The 17,956-nt window shown below is 37.4% G+C and overlaps 1 protein-coding gene across 14 annotated transcripts in view; it reads left to right on the forward strand.

The window, feature by feature from the left end:
• Window positions 1–17,405, forward strand: part of SRSF11 (serine and arginine rich splicing factor 11) — a 49,046-nt gene extending 31,641 nt beyond the window's left edge. For 4 of the 14 annotated variants that reach the window (XM_033225266.1, XM_033225267.1, XM_033225265.1 and 1 more), the window contains exons 7-13: window positions 860–987; window positions 3,169–3,250; window positions 8,376–8,507; window positions 10,485–10,574; window positions 14,276–14,392; window positions 14,719–14,857; window positions 14,962–17,405. In XM_033225266.1, the coding sequence (XP_033081157.1) occupies window positions 860–987; window positions 3,169–3,250; window positions 8,376–8,507; window positions 10,485–10,574; window positions 14,276–14,392; window positions 14,719–14,857; window positions 14,962–15,159 (886 nt within the window). In that variant the 3' untranslated portion in view covers window positions 15,160–17,405. The remainder of the gene's footprint in view (window positions 1–859; window positions 988–3,168; window positions 3,251–8,375; window positions 8,508–10,484; window positions 10,575–14,275; window positions 14,393–14,718; window positions 14,858–14,961) is intronic. The other 10 variants (XM_033225269.1, XM_033225270.1, XM_033225277.1 and 7 more) reach the window with 3 other exon arrangements.
• Window positions 17,406–17,956: the final 551 nt, after the last annotated feature.

Consider the following 17,956-nt stretch of genomic DNA (forward strand, 5'->3'; position numbering starts at 1 on the left):
CCAAAGTGCTGGGCTTACAGGCGTGAGCCACTGTGCCTGGCCTATAATATTTTTTTACATGTGTTAACCTGTAAGGAGCATCTTTAGCCTTTCCACTCAAGATCTCGTGTAATTTTGGTGGGCCATTGGTCTCTGCCTTAGTTTCTCCCCACCTACAGAGTAAAAGGTAATGCTCTTCCTCTGCAAAATTACTATGTCACAAATTTTTTTTATTTATTTATTTTATTTTTTGTTTTTTTAGACGGAATCTTGCTCTGTCCCCCAGGCTGGGGTGCAGTAGCACAATGTCAGCTCACTGCAAGCTCTGCCTCCCGGGTTCAAGCAATTCTGCTGTCTCAACTTCCCGAGTAGCTGGGACTACAGGCACCCGCCACCATGCCCGGCTAGTTTTTTGTATTTTGAGTAGAAATAGAGTGTCATCGTGTTAGCCAGGATGATCTCAATCTTCTGACCTCATGATCCGCCCACCTTGGCCTCCCAAAGTGCTGGGATTACAGCCGTGAGCCACCACGCCTGGCCAAAAATTTTTAATGTATATGAAAAAAAGTTCTTAGCATCAGCATATTTTATTGTACTGGCATTCCTAAAAATGTTTTGGAATGTTTTGTTTATGGAAAGTTAATGGATGTTCAGCAAAATAGATATTTTTCTAATTCCAGATGACTCTTACTCGTTAAAATACTTGTAAATATTCAAAACAATGCTATACTATATGTTGTTTACCAAAGTTATCATGGGAGTCCTCCCCTCCCTTTTTTTGAAGGAATATTTTGCTAAAATGGTATTATATACTTATTTATTTGAAATGCTGGTGTGCATTTTAAAATATTTCGGATACCATTTCTTGATTCTGTTTCAGGTTGAATCATGTAGCTGCTGGTCTCGTTTCACCAAGTCTAAAATCAGATACCTCTAGTAAAGAAATAGAGGAAGCTATGAAAAGAGTACGAGAAGCACAGTCCCTAATTTCTGCTGCTATAGAACCAGGTAAACAATGTTTATGCAATTTTGTTGTGTGAGTCTTGGCAAAAATGATTTTCACGTGTGAAATTGTATGGACTGACACCCTAGTTGTTTAAAATGTTCTAAATTCTGATAAAAAGATTGAATAGTTGAGTGCCACTCAGACGTATTTGGAGACAATTATGGTGGTCACAGGAGTGCCAACTGCATCTAGAGGGCAAAGGGCCAACATGTTGCTAGATATGCTGCAACAAACAGGACAGCCTTCCACAGCAATGGTTAATCTAGTCCAAAAAATCAGTAGGATTATCTAATACTTGATATCATTATTTATGTTTATCTAAGTTGAGATAGCCTAATTTTAAATTTTTTCATTGATCAAGAGAACCTAGTGAAAATGCTTCTCTTTAAAGTGTTATTTCTTTAAAGAAAATTAGTTGTCGTCTTTGCAGATTGTCTTTTTGAGATTAAATGAATAGATATCATTATCTGCCCATATATATTTAGATCTATGGCCCTGGATTTTCTTTTTTATAAATATCTTATTCATTTAATAAATGGGAATGTTTTTTAATATGCCTAGGATTAGGAAAATAATTTTAAAGTATAATAGTGGATAAACTGATACCAAATGCTTTATATGTGTTATGTTATTTAACCAATAAAATGTCAAATAATTAGCCACAGTCACATGGCAAACAGTAGGAGCTTTTAGATAGCACAGCCGGGTCTGTGTAAAGTTTGCTACACACCGTGTTCTAACTGCTGTTTTTATTGAAAACATATGACTAAAATGACTAAATGTAGTTTCTTTATGAACTGATGTTTTTACCAATATTTTTATGAATTTATTATTGATAATGACATTCACAGTATATTGAACCCTATTAATGATATGACCTAAATGTGAAAGAAACTCAGTCTCGGCCGGGCGCGGTGGCTCAAGCCTGTAATCCCAGCACTTTGGGAGGCCGAGACGGGTGGATCACGAGGTCAGGAGATCGAGACCATCCTGGCTAACACGGTGAAACCCCGTCTCTACTAAAAATACAAAAACTAGCTGGGCGAGGTGGCGGGCGCCTGTAGTCCCAGCTACTCGGGAGGCTGAGGCAGGAGAATGGCGTAAACCCGGGAGGCGGAGCTTGCAGTGAGCTGAGATCCGGCCACTGCACTCCAGTCCGGGCGACAGAGCGAGACTCCGCCTCAAAAAAAAAAAAAAAAAAAAAAAAAAACTCAGTCTCACTTCGATGATAGTCAGTGAATGTAGAATACAATGGCTTTATTTCTCTTGTTATGTCCCCGGTTAAGAAATTCCTTATGTGTAGTTGTAGATCTCCTTTCTGTACTTACACAATTAAAGATTGGTAGGGAAGAGGAGTGATGAACAGATAATAGGAAGCGAGCTAGCTTACTAAAATCTGATTCTGTCACAGAAGTGGACTAAAATCAGTGAGTGAATCATGACTTTCTGCATTTGGGGACCAAATACTGAATCTGTGAGGAACCACGGAAAGGAAAGGGGACCCCTCATTTAGAACCTTGTCAAGAGTAAATTAGAGCCAAAGAATGAGGAATTTAGCCTCTTTATAGATTGCTTTACAGAAAACATTTCACAGCCTTTTAAGTTTGGCAAGTAAAATAGTCAAAGGAACCTTTAGCTAGCTGAGAACTAGAAGTCTAATTTGGATCTACCAAAAGCTTGGATGATTTATAATTTATAGTATTTCAGTAAGCTTCAAAATCATAGTTATAAAATGGTTACTTGTAACATTCAAGGGTTGTATGTAAAAGCTGAAAAGTAAGGTGAAAAATTATTAGAATAACTTCTGAAAGGGATTAATCTTCCTATTTGATAGGATTTTTAGTTTATTTGTTTTTGTTTTTGAGAGTGTCTGTTGCTGAGGCTGGTGTGCAGTGGTGCAATCACAGTTCACTGCACCCTCCATCTCCAGGCTCGAGCAATCCTCCCAGCTCAGCCTCCCCAGGTAGCTGGGATCACAGGCACACACCACCATGCCCAGCTAATTTTTGTATTTTTTGTAGAGATGTGGACTCATTATATCGCCCAGGTTGGTCTTGAACTCCTGGACTGAAGTGCTGCTCCCACTTCAGCCCCTCAAAGTGCTGTGATTACAGGGATGAGCCACTGCGTCTGGCCCCTATTTAATGACTTCTAAATGCGAGTTCCTTTTCTTTTAAATATAGATAAGAAAGAAGAAAAAAGAAGGCATTCAAGATCAAGATCGCGTTCTAGGAGGAGGAGGACTCCCTCATCTTCTAGACACAGGTTAGGTTGCTTTTTAGTCAAGTTATACCTTAGACAAAGATAGCTTATATATGTCACATCTTTTTCAATTTGCTATTAATCTGTTAGCCTCTGGTTAAAGTGTTTTAGTAACCTCTGCTGTTAGAGTGTGTGAATGACTGTTCACACATGTATAAAGTAAGAAAAGATACAGACGAAATAGACGATTTATACTTTAAAACCCCAAAAAATTCAGAGGTGGCAGGAAAGCATTGGAACTTGAGCAACAAAATGAAAAATAATTGATTCATTGAATTATTACAAGTTTCCAAATACTGACTTGTATTTGTTACCTACTATCAAAAAGTGACATCTGGTAATATCTCATCAGTAAAATGCAAGTACTAGGAATCTGGCATGCTCATAACAGTGGAGTCATTTTCCAAAATTTAATTTTCTCAGATTTTTATTATTTGCAACAAACTCATCTGTTTTTCTTTTATATAATAGACTTCATTTATTTTTCAAAAAATTATCTGCCAGATACCCCAGTCTGAGTAATCATAGTTTGTAGATTCTCAAAGGTGATAATGAAAAAGCAGTTAGTTCAGCTCATAACTCACACAGGTGTCTTCTTTAATATAGCCGTTACACTTCGTAAGCATCAGAAGTGATTTATGCATACTTTCATCACACACAATATTACTCAAGAGACTAGATTTAATTTTGCTACTATGTTAATAGTACTCAAGAGAGATTTAATAAAATTAACTTCTACTGCTTCATCAAAGACATCTTTATAAAAGTGGCGTTATTTTTTCTTTTACTGCAAGTGCATACAGAAGTGCCAGTGAAGAAGATAGTGACTCCTAGGGCAGTTCAGTAGCCCCTACCTTGATTTGTGTTGAAGAGTTCAGTATTTCTACCCACTTTGGCCTTTGTGACATTGTTGCAAACGTCAACACAGTGGAAAAGGCAATAATTTATTATTATTTTGAAAATAGTTTTGACTTGATGCACCCCATAAAAGGGTCTTAGAGCATCCACACTTGCGCAAACGACAACATGAAAGCCCTTGCTCAGGTTATTCACCAACTATGTCAGCCATTCTTCAATTTTCTTAATTTCCAAACTCAATCATAATTGGCCTAATTGCCTTCTGGTTCTAGTCAGAACCTTTTAGGGTTGACATTCAGAACTAGAACATTCCAGTTGTGGTCAGTTACTTCAACTAGTTTCAGCTTCACTTTACATACCCCTCCACCACTTGACTTTTTTTTTTTTTTGGAGACGGAGTCTCACTCTTGTTGCCCAGCCTGGAGTGCAGTGGCACGATCTTGGCTCACCACAACCTCCACCTCCCAAGTTCCAGCATTCTCCTGCTTCAGCCTCCCGAGTAGCTGTGATTACAGATGTGTGCCATCACACCCAGCTAATTTTGTATTTTTAGTAGAGACGGGGTTTCTCCATGTTCGTCAGGCTCATCTCAAACCCCCGACCTCAAGTGATCCGCCCGCCTTGGCCTCCCAAAGTGCTGTGGTTACAGGCATGAACCACCATGCCCAGCCAGTCACCACTTGACTCTTAAACCTTCACTCCTGGGTTCGTCTGTTCTGGAACCTAGTTCTGTCAGTTGTCTGCCTTTTCTTAGTGTCTGTTACCCCTTAGTTTTTACCAAGGATTAGATAAAATCATTTCTCCTAGTTATTGTCAGGATTTTTTAAAGAGCAGTGTGACTTGAATCCTAGACTTTGTCACATCTCTATTAAAAGCACTTACATCATAAAATATCTAAAAAATCACATTTATTCTGTCTCAGAGATGGCCTTTTCACTCTGTTTTTAATATCTTCTACTATCATTTTCTTATTTTAAGTCATTTCTTGGAGTATTACAGGAATTATCCTATATGCTATGTTTATTCCCTGTCACCCACTTTATCCCAGTCTGTCTCATTCTTAGAGACATCTTTCAGAAACCCAAATATAGATCATGTCACAGATACTGAGAAGCTCCTTATTGCCTTGATAAGGTGATAGATAAAACCTTAGAATGGCATTCAGGGTTCTTTAGTGTTCTGTCTGGTTTATCTTTTTACACGTGTCATTTGCCACTCCAAAAGTTAAAGGACTAATTGCCTCAACATATCATTTTCTTTATGTCTTCATATTTTTGCTCATGATCCTTTCTGCCTAGTGTTTTCCCACATCTTCCATTTCCGCCTTGGGGAGCTCCTTTTTCTTCAAGTTACAATCCTTGCAGTCTTAATCTTCCACAACAGTGCTCTCATAGTTTAGTTTAACCTCTGCAATAGGATGTACTTCATAATATGATTACTATGATTGATATGTGTTTCCCTTCCCTTTACCGAACTCTTATTAAAAAGGAGAGCCTGGGCCGGGTACAGTGGCTCACGCCTGTAATCTCAGCACTTGGGGAGGCTGAGGTGGGTGGATCATAAGGTCAGGAGATTGAGACCAGCCTGGCCAACAAAGCAAAACCCCATCTCTACTAAAAATTCAAAAATTAGCTGGGAGTGGTGGCATGCACACCTGTAATCCCAGCTGCTTGGGAGGCTGAGGCAGGAGAATCCTTTGAACCCGGAAGGCGGGGATTGCAGTGAGCCAAGATTGCGCCACCGCACTCCAGCGTGGTGACAGCGAGACTCCGTCTTAAAAAAAAAGAAAAAAAAAAGAACCTGTGTCTTTTTCTTTATATTAAATCTTACTGGGACTCTCATTTTAATATTAATTACTTTACTATGACCAGTGAAAAGTAGAAGTGAAATATATCCCTGAATCCAGATACTCGTGATACATCGTAACGGAGATCATTGTTGTGAGTTGTGGGAACCCCCACCACACACACACACACACACACACACCCCACCTCTCAGCTCAAGCCATCCTCCCACCTCAGTCTCCTGAGTAGCTGGGACTACAAGCATGCACCACCACACTGGCTAATTTTTGCGCCTTTTTTTGTTGTTGTTTTGAGAGACAGGGTTTTGCCATGTTGCCCAGGCTGGTCTCAAACTCCTGAGCTCAAGCTGTTCGCCCACTTCGGCCTCCCAAAGTGCTGGGGTGACAGATAGAAGCCACTGAGTCCAGCCCAGTTGTAATATCTTAAGCATCATATCTTAGTGTGTTAAATGATCATGACTTTCACAAGCTTTTTGACTTTATTAAATATATTTTACACTAATCTCTTTGGCTGGCAGTTAAAAGCTCATATGAACTAGTAAGTGTAGAAAAGTGACTCTGTAGTACATTCCCCTTGAAAAACAACTGTTTAATCTCTTAAGGTTATGATTCTGATATTTTATATGCCTCTGTTTCATTCAAAGTATATTATTGGTGCCTTTTATTTAAATCAGGCAGTGTGGTAGTTGCTTAAGAATACAGTCATGAAAAGACTTACTTCCCATGTCTTTGTGGAGCCTATAGAAGGGTAGTTAAGTGTATAAAAACATCTTAGGATGTGGAGATGTTATTGCAAGGAATTGTTTAGTAAATAGTTCCAAATGAGGCTGTGAAAGTATTAAAGTTGAGTTCAATAACTCAAATAGTTTATTGAGACATTACTATGGGTTTTGAGGCAGTTGTTTTACGGAATTATGGCAACAGAAGCTATATTAGCACATCAGTAAGAGGAAAGAAGGACATCAATATTTAATGTACAGTCCCTCCGTATATGCAGGGGATTGGTTACAAATCAACCTATACCAGAATGCATGCATACTCAAGTCCTCTGGAATCCACATATAGGAAAAGTCAGTTCTTACTATACATGGGTTCCCCATCCTTCAAATACTGTTTTTAACCCACATTTGGTTGTGGCAAAAAAAAAAAAACTGTGTAAGTGGACCCATACTGTTAAAGCTCATGTTATTCAAGGGTCACTGGTGTGTGCCTACACTAAGGCACTGAGCTAGACTCTATCTTTGCCACTATTTGGTGATGGAGGTGTTGACTGCTATTTGGTGATGGAGGTATTGCCACTATTTGGTGATGGAGGTGTTGACTGCTGAAGTAACCAGGTCAGAGAGGTTAGATAATACTCTTAAGTTACCTGGCTTATAAATGAGAGTTTAACACAAGTCTTTAAGATGTCCATACTCTCATACCTTGAAAAGTAGGCAGAAAATTTAGACTATATTTGAAATGTTGCACAGAAAGAAGTTGAATGGTCAGTAAAAGTGATCAAGACTAAGCAAAGGACTGCAACTTATTTTTAATTTTTAAAATAGAAGAGAATGGGCTGGGTGTGGCGGCTAATGCCTATAATCCCAACTCTGGGAGGCCAAGGTGGGCTAGTGGCTTGAGCCCAGGAGTTCAAGACCATCCTGGGCAACATGGCAAAATCCCATCACTTAAAAAAAAAGAATGAGTATTTTAATGCAGTAGGGGGGATGACAGTATCTGAAGGTTAAATGTTTCTTACGTCCTGGAAGAGCCAGGTCAGGACACAGTGGATGGGGGCTCGGTGTGGGGAGTAGAGAAACAGATAATGTCAGAGAAAAAAGAGAGTAAAAGAGGCAGTTTATACAAATTGTATATATTTATAAAATGTTTGCATTGCCTGGAGTTTCCTAAATTGTGGATTAAAGGAGTGGAATTTGTTTAAGAGAAGAATTTGAAATAGGAGATGGCAACACAGTAAGTGATTTCTCTTTATAAAATAGGAATAATAGTGGCATTTACTTTATGGACTAATGAGACCAATTTATAGTTTATATATAGCATGATATAAGTATTTGATTTATGATGAGGAAGGTTTAAGCTTCAGTAATGAGGAATCAAATAAATACGTGCTAAAATGCTATATAATTGTATAAGATGATGCAAATAAGTCATATTTTTATTCTCCTTCATGATCTAGTAGTAGTTTCAACCTTGGAGTTGTAAGTACAGTGGGCATAGAAGGACCTATCTGACAGGTTGAGCAAATCATTAAAAGCTGAGGAATTCCAAGTGTTTAAAGGTATTACTAATTTCTAAAGTGTTGAAGGTGTTTGTTCTATGGGCTAAATAATAGCAACTGGAAGGGAATTATCCCCCATTTAATTGTTTAATCCATTTGTCTGAATCTTTTGTCTGATACTAAGCACAAAATTTATAGTCTTTTTACATTTATACGCATGTATTGGCTTCCTTTTACATTATTAGGCGGTCAAGAAGCAGATCGAGACGGCGGTCACATTCTAAGTCTAGGAGTCGGCGACGATCCAAAAGCCCAAGACGGAGAAGATCGCATTCCAGAGAGAGAGGTAGAAGGTCAAGGAGCACATCAAAAACAAGGTATAGCATTGGGTGAGAAAGCAGATTTTAGGGTTCCCAATATCACCAGTACTGTGCTACTTAGTAACAAAAGAGGTGGTTGGGGTGGGGGGCAGAGAAATAGGGCTAGACAAGGGAAGAAACTGTCAATATTTGAGTTTGAGGAGGCAGACATTTGTTTTTCTGGTGCTTCATTATAAACTGAAACTTCAGCTTATAGCTGAGGGCCTAAGTAAAATTTCTTAGTAGTAGGAATTGTTAGCTTTCCTGCTACCTTCTTTCATAAGAAACACCTTAACGTTTTATTTCCATCTAAAAATACATTCAAAAACCAGTATTTTTGGGTAAAGCCAAGCACTTTTAAATTAGTATGCCCCCAATCATTTATAGTTGTGAGGCATACAGTTTCACAGCACTTAGTTTTTTTAGCAACTGCTTTTTATCTCTTGCTAAAATATCTTAATTTTCTAGAAGCAACTATATTTGGCATTATTTTGTTCATTTATATATTTAGTTAAATCATGTCATTAAGTATAGCTGGGGACACAAACAACATAACTTTTGGGAAGCATAAAACTCAACTGATGAGAACAGAAGAGTGGGGGTAGCTTTACTATCTTTGTTAAACCCTTATGTGCTACAGAGTGAATCAAACAAGGTCAATAGAACAGTTATACAATGGAATTAAGCATTTCTTTAAGGACTTTCTGATTGCTAGAAGAGGAGTCATGGATTTAATTACAGGCGAGGAACCATTAAATGATGATTGCTACTTGCTGATGTTGGAAGAAGTTTGAGAATGACTCAAGTATTAAATTCTGAAAGATTTGACTAGACTTCAACGCGGGGCATGCTTTCAGGTCGAGAATGGTGTTTCTTGAAATAACAGTATTTTGGTGTAGTAGGACTAGAAAATGAGGTCAGGAAAATATAATGAGACAGATCATGGAAGGCTTTGTTGTTCACACTATGCACTTGATCCAGGAGGCAACAGGAATGGGTTGAAAATGGTGAACAGGGAATTAATATTTTCAGGTTCGTACTTAAAAAGATTCATGACAGAGTACGGAATCAGTTTATGGGAGGCATGACTGGAACCTACTTAGGGGACTATTCTAGTAATCTAGGAGTTAGATGATAAAAGATTTGAATGAAGAGGGAACCAATGATAAAGATTGAATGAAGAGGGAGCCGAGGATGACCAAAGAAGGGGAAAAAATGAAATAGAGAATATAGAGTGGAAACATTAGCTTAGAACAGTAAGAGAGGGATACTTTGATTCCTAAAATTAGAGAATAGTTAAAGGGGGGGTGTTAGGAGACTTCTCATTCAACAAATATATATCATTTATCTACTCTTTGCTCAGCATCTTGGGGAGAATGATGATCTTGGGGAAAAAATATTGTGAGGAGTAAAAATTTATAGGAATCTGTAAAAAAATAAAATTGAGTTATGGCTATAGTCACAATCTGTTAATGATATTTTTCTAATAAGCCCTGAATAATTCATAATACATAGCAGCAGAAAAAGATAAAAGCTTGTTTGATCCATGATAGAGGTTGACAGGGGGATATGTGTCTTGGAAGAATATTCATGATGTTGATGAATGATTTTGGTAGTGCTCTATGAGTTTTGGCCTGATAGGAGAGGTGAGTTGGGGAAGTGGTAATCAGCTGAGAGAAAAAGGAGTCTTGAGGAGCCTAGAGACAGTTAACTTATTGTGTTTACCAGACATATTTCAAGCCAACATCCTAGTTAGTTTCTCACCCATCGTCTAGTCTACTCAGGAGAAAACCTGGGAAAATAGGATTTTAAAAGAAGTTACTGTACTTCAGATATGCCACGTGAAGTATTATTTTTAAATCAGTTTCTGTCAGAATAACATTTACGCTTTTAAGAATGGGATTAGATCTGATTATATTCTTGTGTATGTAGTGCTATATAAATTGGCATCAGCTGAGTCTTCTAATGCATTGATCAATTGTGTTCGTTTGTTAGAGACAAAAAGAAAGAAGACAAAGAAAAGAAACGTTCTAAAACACCACCAAAAAGTTACAGCACAGCTAGACGTTCTAGAAGTGCAAGCAGGTAAGGTGGCATTGTGAATTCTTGGCAATTATTTTTTAACTCTGCTTCTAACAGTATCAGTATGCTGTGAATATGAAGTCTTTTCCAGAACATAAGTATTTCAGTGTTGAAAAAAGTTACATTTTGCCGTTATTGAAGTTTTTTTTTTTTTTTTTTTTTTTTTTTTTTTTTTGAGACGGAGTCTCGCTCTGTCGCCCAGGCTAGAGTGCTGTGGCCGGATCTCAGCTCACTGCAAGCTCCGCCTCCCGGGTTCACGCCATTCTCCTGCCTCAGCCTCCCGAGTAGCTGGGACTACAGGCGCCCGCCACCTCGCCCAGCTAATTTTTTATGTATTTTTTAGTAGAGACGGGGTTTCACCGTGTTAGCCAGGATGGTCTCGATCTCCTGACCTCGTGATCCGCCCGTCTCGGCCTCCCAAAGTGCTGGGATTACAGGCTTGAGCCACCGCGCCCGGCCGTTATTGAAGTTTTTAAAAGGCAATTTGTGAAGAATAATGTAGTTTATTTTTCTTTTTACTTAATATTTTGTGGTCTAGAGTATATTTGAAGTAACATGGAATTCAACAGAGGTGAGTTTTTCTCTTTATAGTTTTAAGTTTTAATGGCTAAACCATACTAAATTGTTCCATTAAGAAAGTTTATTATAGTTAGCTATATTTATCATCTACATGTTAGTACTTGATAATTTTTCTATCCCTTTTAATGATTGTTGAATTAATGGGAAGGTAATGCAGATTCTGGTTTGTGTCATTCTTAGACGAATTCTGTCTTTAAGCTGTCAGTGAAAATTGAAATGTTGCAGACTTTCAATTGCACAAACTGCACGAAAAGCACATTTTCACCCTTAATTTGGGATTTGTATGATATTAGTAAGGGCTGGACTTCATTCCATTTTTCAGATCTCATTCACATGTTTCGCTGCAGTGCTTGTTTTATTCATCAGCATTACTTAAATTCACTAGGAGGTTCATGCCATATAAAAAATTTTTTTTTTTTTTTTTTTTTTTTTTTTTTTTTTTTGAGACGGAGTCTTGCTCTGCCGCCCAGGCTGGAGTGCAGTGGCGGGTCTCAGCTCACTGCAAGCTCCGCCTCCTGGGTTTACGCCATTCTCCTGCCTCAGCCTCCCAAGCAGCTGGGACTACAGGCGCCCGCCATGTCGCCGGCTAGTTTTTTTTGTATTTTTTAGTAGAGACGGGGTTTCACCATGTTAGCCAGGATGGTCTCGATCTCCTGACCTCGTGATCCGCCCGTCTCGGCCTCCCAAAGTGCTGGGATTACAGGCTTGAGCCACCGCGCCCGGCCTATATAAAAAATTTAACTGAAATGTATAAAAGACCTAAATGTAAGAGCCAAAACTGTAAAACCTTCAGAAGAAAACAAAAGTGAATCTTTGAGACCATGAGCTTGGTGGTTTCCTAGATATGACTTCAAAAGCATAAGCAACAGAAGAAAAGACAAATTTTTGGAATTCACCAAAATTTAAAACATTTGTATTCCAAAGGATGCTATCAAGAAAGTAAAAACCTGAAGTGTTAGATAGAAAATACTTGCAAATTATATATCTGAAGGAACTTAATATAGAATATATAAAGAACTCTTACAACTCAGCAGTAGAAAGGCAACCCAATTTAAAAATGGCAAAGAATCTGTAGCCATTTCTCCAAGGGAGATATGCAAATATCTAGTAAGTACATAAAATCTGTTCAACATTATTAGTCACCAAGGAAATGCAAACCAGACCACAGTGAGATACGTCACAGTCACCAGGTTGGTTTTAAATCAGAAAGACAGATGATAGCCGAGCCTGACAGATGACAGTAAGTGTTGATTAGGCTATGGGGAAATTGGAACTCTATGCATTGCTAGTATGAATATAGACTGATACAGGTGTTTTAGAAAACAGTCTGGCATTTCCTAAAAATGTTAAACATAAGAGGTTTTTGATCCTCCAGTTGTACTCTTGGGGAAAAACGAAAGCATGTTCACACAGAAACTTTTACGTGAATGTTTGTGACATTCATAGTAGCCAAAAAGTTAACTCAAATATCATTAACACATGGAGAAACAAAATGGTATATCTATACAGCTGAATATTTTTCAGTAATAAATAAGATTGATACATGCTACAGTATGGATGAAACTTGGAAACATCCATAAAAGGCCATGTATTGCATGATTCCTTTTATATGAAATGCCCAGAATAGGCAAATCCATAAAGATACCAAGTAGATTACTGATTGCTGGGGAGATAGGGAGGATTGGAGTGATAGCTAAAGGTTAAGTTTTTGGGGTGATGAAAGTTTTCTTAAAAACTAAATTTTTAAGGATGAAAATGAAACCAAATATCAATACAGAAGGAAATGCTACATCAGGCCTGAGGGATAGGTGACAGATAGAAAAGATGGAAAGTACTACATGTATTTTCTTACCTTAAAAACTGTTGAGGCATTTTTGTTTTTTTTTTTTAACCTGTTGCTTTATATAATGTAAGTGCCTTCTCATGCTGTATTATTGGCTCGCTCTAAATTAAGGCATCTTCTGTGAGTTATTAAATACCCACTGTGTTTGTAGTCGTGCTACAGTCTATTGAGGGACACGGAAATGTAATATAAAATATTTCTTCCATCTAGAGAATTTGGAGTTTCAGTTACACAAGACAGTAGTAAAAAGTATAAGGTACACAGTCGTGACAACGTTTGATAAGTGAATACTCAGTTACATGTATTGTTTCCAGGACAAGGATCACAGAGGGCTATATATGTAGAAAAAAAGCTTCATTTGGAAACTAGACAACTAAGTACAGGGTTTTTTAAGTCTGATAACTTTTGAGAATCAAGAACAATTTTTTTTTACGTCACAGTAAAAAGGAGGGGAAGGCTGTATATCTTCCAAGTAATTGGTGAAAGCAGGGTTGTTGGGGTACTGGGGGCGGGAATTTTGCTAGAGTATAGGGTTTCTACCTTTGCTCTAACTAGTTCTCTGAATTTCATCTAATGATTTAAAGGTGAATATGGGGATATTTTATTAGTAACTACCTTCTGTATCACATTATTGAATTATTCTGTACTTACTTTGAACACTGAATGTTTGAACCAAAAACTAACTTCTTCAGTAATAGTTTACTTAACACGTCACCCCTCTCACATTAGTTTTGTTAAATCAGTTTTTTCTTAAGCTTACTATTTCTAACATTTTGTCAGCAATTAAAAGAATTGCTAGAAATTAGGAGTTTTCTTGAGGGTAGTAAAGGGAAAGGTGCGTGGTTTGCAGATGTTTATATTACTCATTTAATTGTTTAGCTCATACCAGTATTGTGAAACAATCTTCCATTTGTCTGTTTTTGAGACAGGGTCTCTCTCTCTCTCTTGCTCAGGCTGGAGTGCAGTGGCCCTATCACAAGTCACTCCAGCTTCAACCTCCCCAGGCTCAAGTGATCTTCCTACCTCTGCCTCCAGAGTACCTGGGACTACAGGCATGCACCACCACACCTGGCTAATTTTTTTGTATTTTTTATAGAGACAGAGTTTCACCATGTTGCCGAGGCTGGTCTGGAACTCCTGGGCTCAAGCAGTCCCCTCACCTCAGCCTGCCAAAGTGCTGGGATTACAGGCGTGAGCCACTACACCCGGCCACTCCTTTCATTGTTAGAACCATCTATGATGTGTCTGCATTTTTAAGATCACACTGTATTTTAAAACCTAGTTTGCACATTTGTGATTCTAGAGAGAGACGACGACGAAGGAGCAGGAGTGGAACAAGATCTCCTAAAAAGCCTCGGTCTCCTAAAAGAAAATTGTCTCGCTCACCATCCCCTAGGAGGTAAGAATGTTAACCATTTAAATATATTTTTGTATTTTTCAGAGGTTTTTCATTTTAAAACTGTCCTGTAGTTTTTCTTTTCAGCAGTTACAGTTCCTAAGAATATTTTAATGTATTCTCTTTCTGACTTGTGACTTAAACACCATGAAGGATTGAACACTTTAGCCCTGTAACCAATTTAGTTTTGTAGCCTATGTTACTTGTGTACTTCGATGGTCCAAGATTTTGAAGTTGGATCTTTGCTGTACTACTTACATCCTGTGAAGTCAGGTCAGGCTTATCTAAACAAGTTAAACCTGTTGCTGTACATTTTACTGTCATCCTAGACATAAAAAAGAGAAGAAGAAAGATAAAGACAAAGAAAGAAGTAGGGATGAAAGAGAACGATCAACAAGCAAGAAGAAGAAGAGTAAAGATAAGGAAAAGGACCGGGAAAGAAAATCAGAGAGTGATAAAGATGTAAAAGTATGTTTACAAATTGATTTATTTTTACATTTGGGTTGATGTTGGTACTTTCAGAAGTTATTTTTCTTTGGAGAAGTTTACTTGTATTATTCTCCTTGGCAAAGCAGGTTACACGGGATTATGATGAAGAAGAACAAGGGTATGACAGTGAGAAAGAGAAAAAGGAAGAGAAGAAACCAATAGAAACAGGTTCCCCTAAAACAAAGGAATGTTCTGTGGAAAAGGGAACTGGTGATTCACTAAGAGAATCCAAAGTGAATGGAGATGATCATCATGAAGAAGACATGGATATGAGTGACTGAATATTGCCTCTGTGGGAATCCAACTGTATACCTGCATCAGTGTCATTCCTTTGTGTGATTTCTTAATGCTGTATTTGTTCATCTCAAACCTAGATGTATACAGCTCTGAGTTACAAATGGTTATAAAGCTCCTGTTACTGATATTAGTTATTTACATCAAAAAGCTTTTAGAAAATGGTACGAGGTAACCAATTCTTGTCATGGTGAAATCTGATCGAGTAACCAAGCAGTTTTACTATTCTGGTGCTGCTTCATAACAAAAATGAAAAGCTGCATGCATCTACATACAGCAGGCATGGATTGTTTATGTCGTATGATCTCCTTTATTAAGTAAGTTCACTTATAGTATTTCTATAATTTGATTCATTACCGTAATAGGGCCATGTAGGAAATGCACTGATTGCATGTTATTGTGGCAAGAATATCCTAAATGTCATTAAAATCCTCCAACATGATGGATCTGCTTATGGTCTTGTTTGTTGACATGACAAATTAACATTCTTATAGTTACATCTGGAAATGAGCATTTGAAATAGATAATCCTGTAAGCCTTGTGGCAAAATTTTTGTGGCTTTTATTTAACTTTGAAAGGTTATTATGCACTAACCTTTTTTGGTGGCTAATTAGGGTTTAAATACAGAAACAAGATTTCAAATAAAACTGTCTTTGGCAGTGAGTAAAAAGCAGCATATTTTGAAGTAGAGTTGTATACTTTTTCATAAGATGTTTGGGAATTTTTTTTCCTGAAGTAATAATTTATTCCACCTCTACATCAGTGAAAGCTATCTACCTATCCTGAGTCCATCTTAAAGGGAAAAAAAAAAAAACTTATCTCTTGCCTTTATTTTTAATTTTCCACTCTTTGATTAATTTGTTTTAAGCTCCGTGTTGGAAAAAAGGGGTAGTGCATTTTAAGTTGACCTTCATATGCTTTTAAAATAAGACAAATCTACTTGATAATGTACCTTTATTTGATCTCAAGTTGTATAAAACCAATAAATTTGTGTTACTGCAGTAGTAATCTTATGCACACGGTGATTTCATGTTATATATGCAAAGTAGTTAGGCAACTGTTTTCTTAGTTACAGAAGTGTCAGGCTTCACTTTTGTGCAGTAGAAACAAAAGTAGGCTACAGTCTGTGCCATGTTGATGTACAGTTTCTGAAATTGTTTTACAAGACTTTGATAATAAAACCCTTAAACTTATGTTCATGTTCCTGTAAAACCGTATTTGTATTTATTTACACTATTGAATGTATGACATTTACCTCATTCATTTTACAAATTATTTCCCTTTCTGTCCACGTTTCAGTATAGTAAAAAGAGGAAGTCTATCACTATAGTGATAATTGCCATCAAAATTGTCAAAAATGATTTAATTTCTATCCAAAACAGTCCTTTTCTTAGCTTAGTATCATTTTACTGCTTATTTTTTGTGTGAGAATGGGGTTGGATAAAGCAATGAACTTTAGTATAAACAAATCCCACCTATATCTAGCAAATTTATATTTTCAGTGAAATATAGATATTTGCCTTTTCTGGAGTAGTATAGAAGCTGTCAATGATATGTATTTACTGTACAGTACTAAATAGTGTATTCATTTATGAAATGAGTAGTGTTTGGGTGGATGGGGTTAAGGGAAAATGAGACTTGGAATTGTAGCTTTTATCCAAGTTTTGAGTATAAATAGAATTTTTTTTTAACCTAAAAACTGAAATGCCATATAGAAAAGCAGCATTGTTTTTATGGTTTGTAGTAACTTTTTAAAAGATTTTATCAAAAGGAATTTTGTCTATAGTGAGTAAAAGAAGTTCTAATAATGGTCCTAATCACTGCATTTTTAAAAAACAAAGCTGAACACAAATGACATTTGTTTTAAACTTCAGTAGATAAAAGGTGAACCATGTGACATGGCCATTTTTGTAAGACAAAAACAAATTTCACATATGGTAAACCTAATAACATTTAGTCTGCTCCCTCACTTGTAATCTCTGAATACAAATATACTAGCTTTTCTAAAGGGAATCATTTTTTTAAAAGTAGTGCCACTGACAGGATGCTGCAGTGAAGATTATCCATTCTTAGGATATTTATTTTCAGTGAACATTTTCTGCACAAAGGTAGTGTTGCACTGGGACACAAGCCTTTTAACAGATAACCAGTTGAAATCAAACACTGCCTCCACACCGAGTTCTGTTCTGTATTTGATAGTAAATTGATTTAAAAATAAAAGTGGTTTTTGTTAGAAAAATGTTTTGTCCTTATTTATTTGCTTAAATTCTTTAGGAGTAAATGAGAGGTGGTAGCTATACAATGAGCTTTTTTTAAATGGAAAGATAGAGTCCAGTCATGCATTTGGTCTTTATTTCATAGAGCTGGGGTAACTGTTCCTTACCTTCAGTTTCCTAGGGGTAAAATGGAAGTGATTGCTACCTTGTAAAGTACAGACATACCTCAGAGGTATTGTGGGTTTCATTCCAGACTACTACAATAAAGCAAGTCGTGAATTTTTTTGGCTTCCCAGTGCATATAAAAGTTGTTGGCTGGGCACTATGACTCATGCCTGTAATCCCAACACTTTGGGAGGCCAAGGCAGGAGTGCTTGAGCCCAGGACCAGCCTAGGCAACATAGCAAGACCCTGTCTACAAAAAAAAAAAAAATTAGCCAGGTGTGGTGATGAACACCTGTAGTTCTAGCCACTGTGGAGGTTGAGGCAGGAGGATCACTTTGAACCCAAGGAGTTGGGGCTGCAGTGAACTATGATCATGCCACTGCACTCCTGCTTGGGTAACAGC

Source organism: Trachypithecus francoisi, unplaced genomic scaffold (genome assembly GCF_009764315.1).
Source record: "Trachypithecus francoisi isolate TF-2019V2 unplaced genomic scaffold, Tfra_2.0 Lachesis_group12, whole genome shotgun sequence".
Lineage (NCBI taxonomy): Eukaryota > Metazoa > Chordata > Mammalia > Primates > Cercopithecidae > Trachypithecus > Trachypithecus francoisi.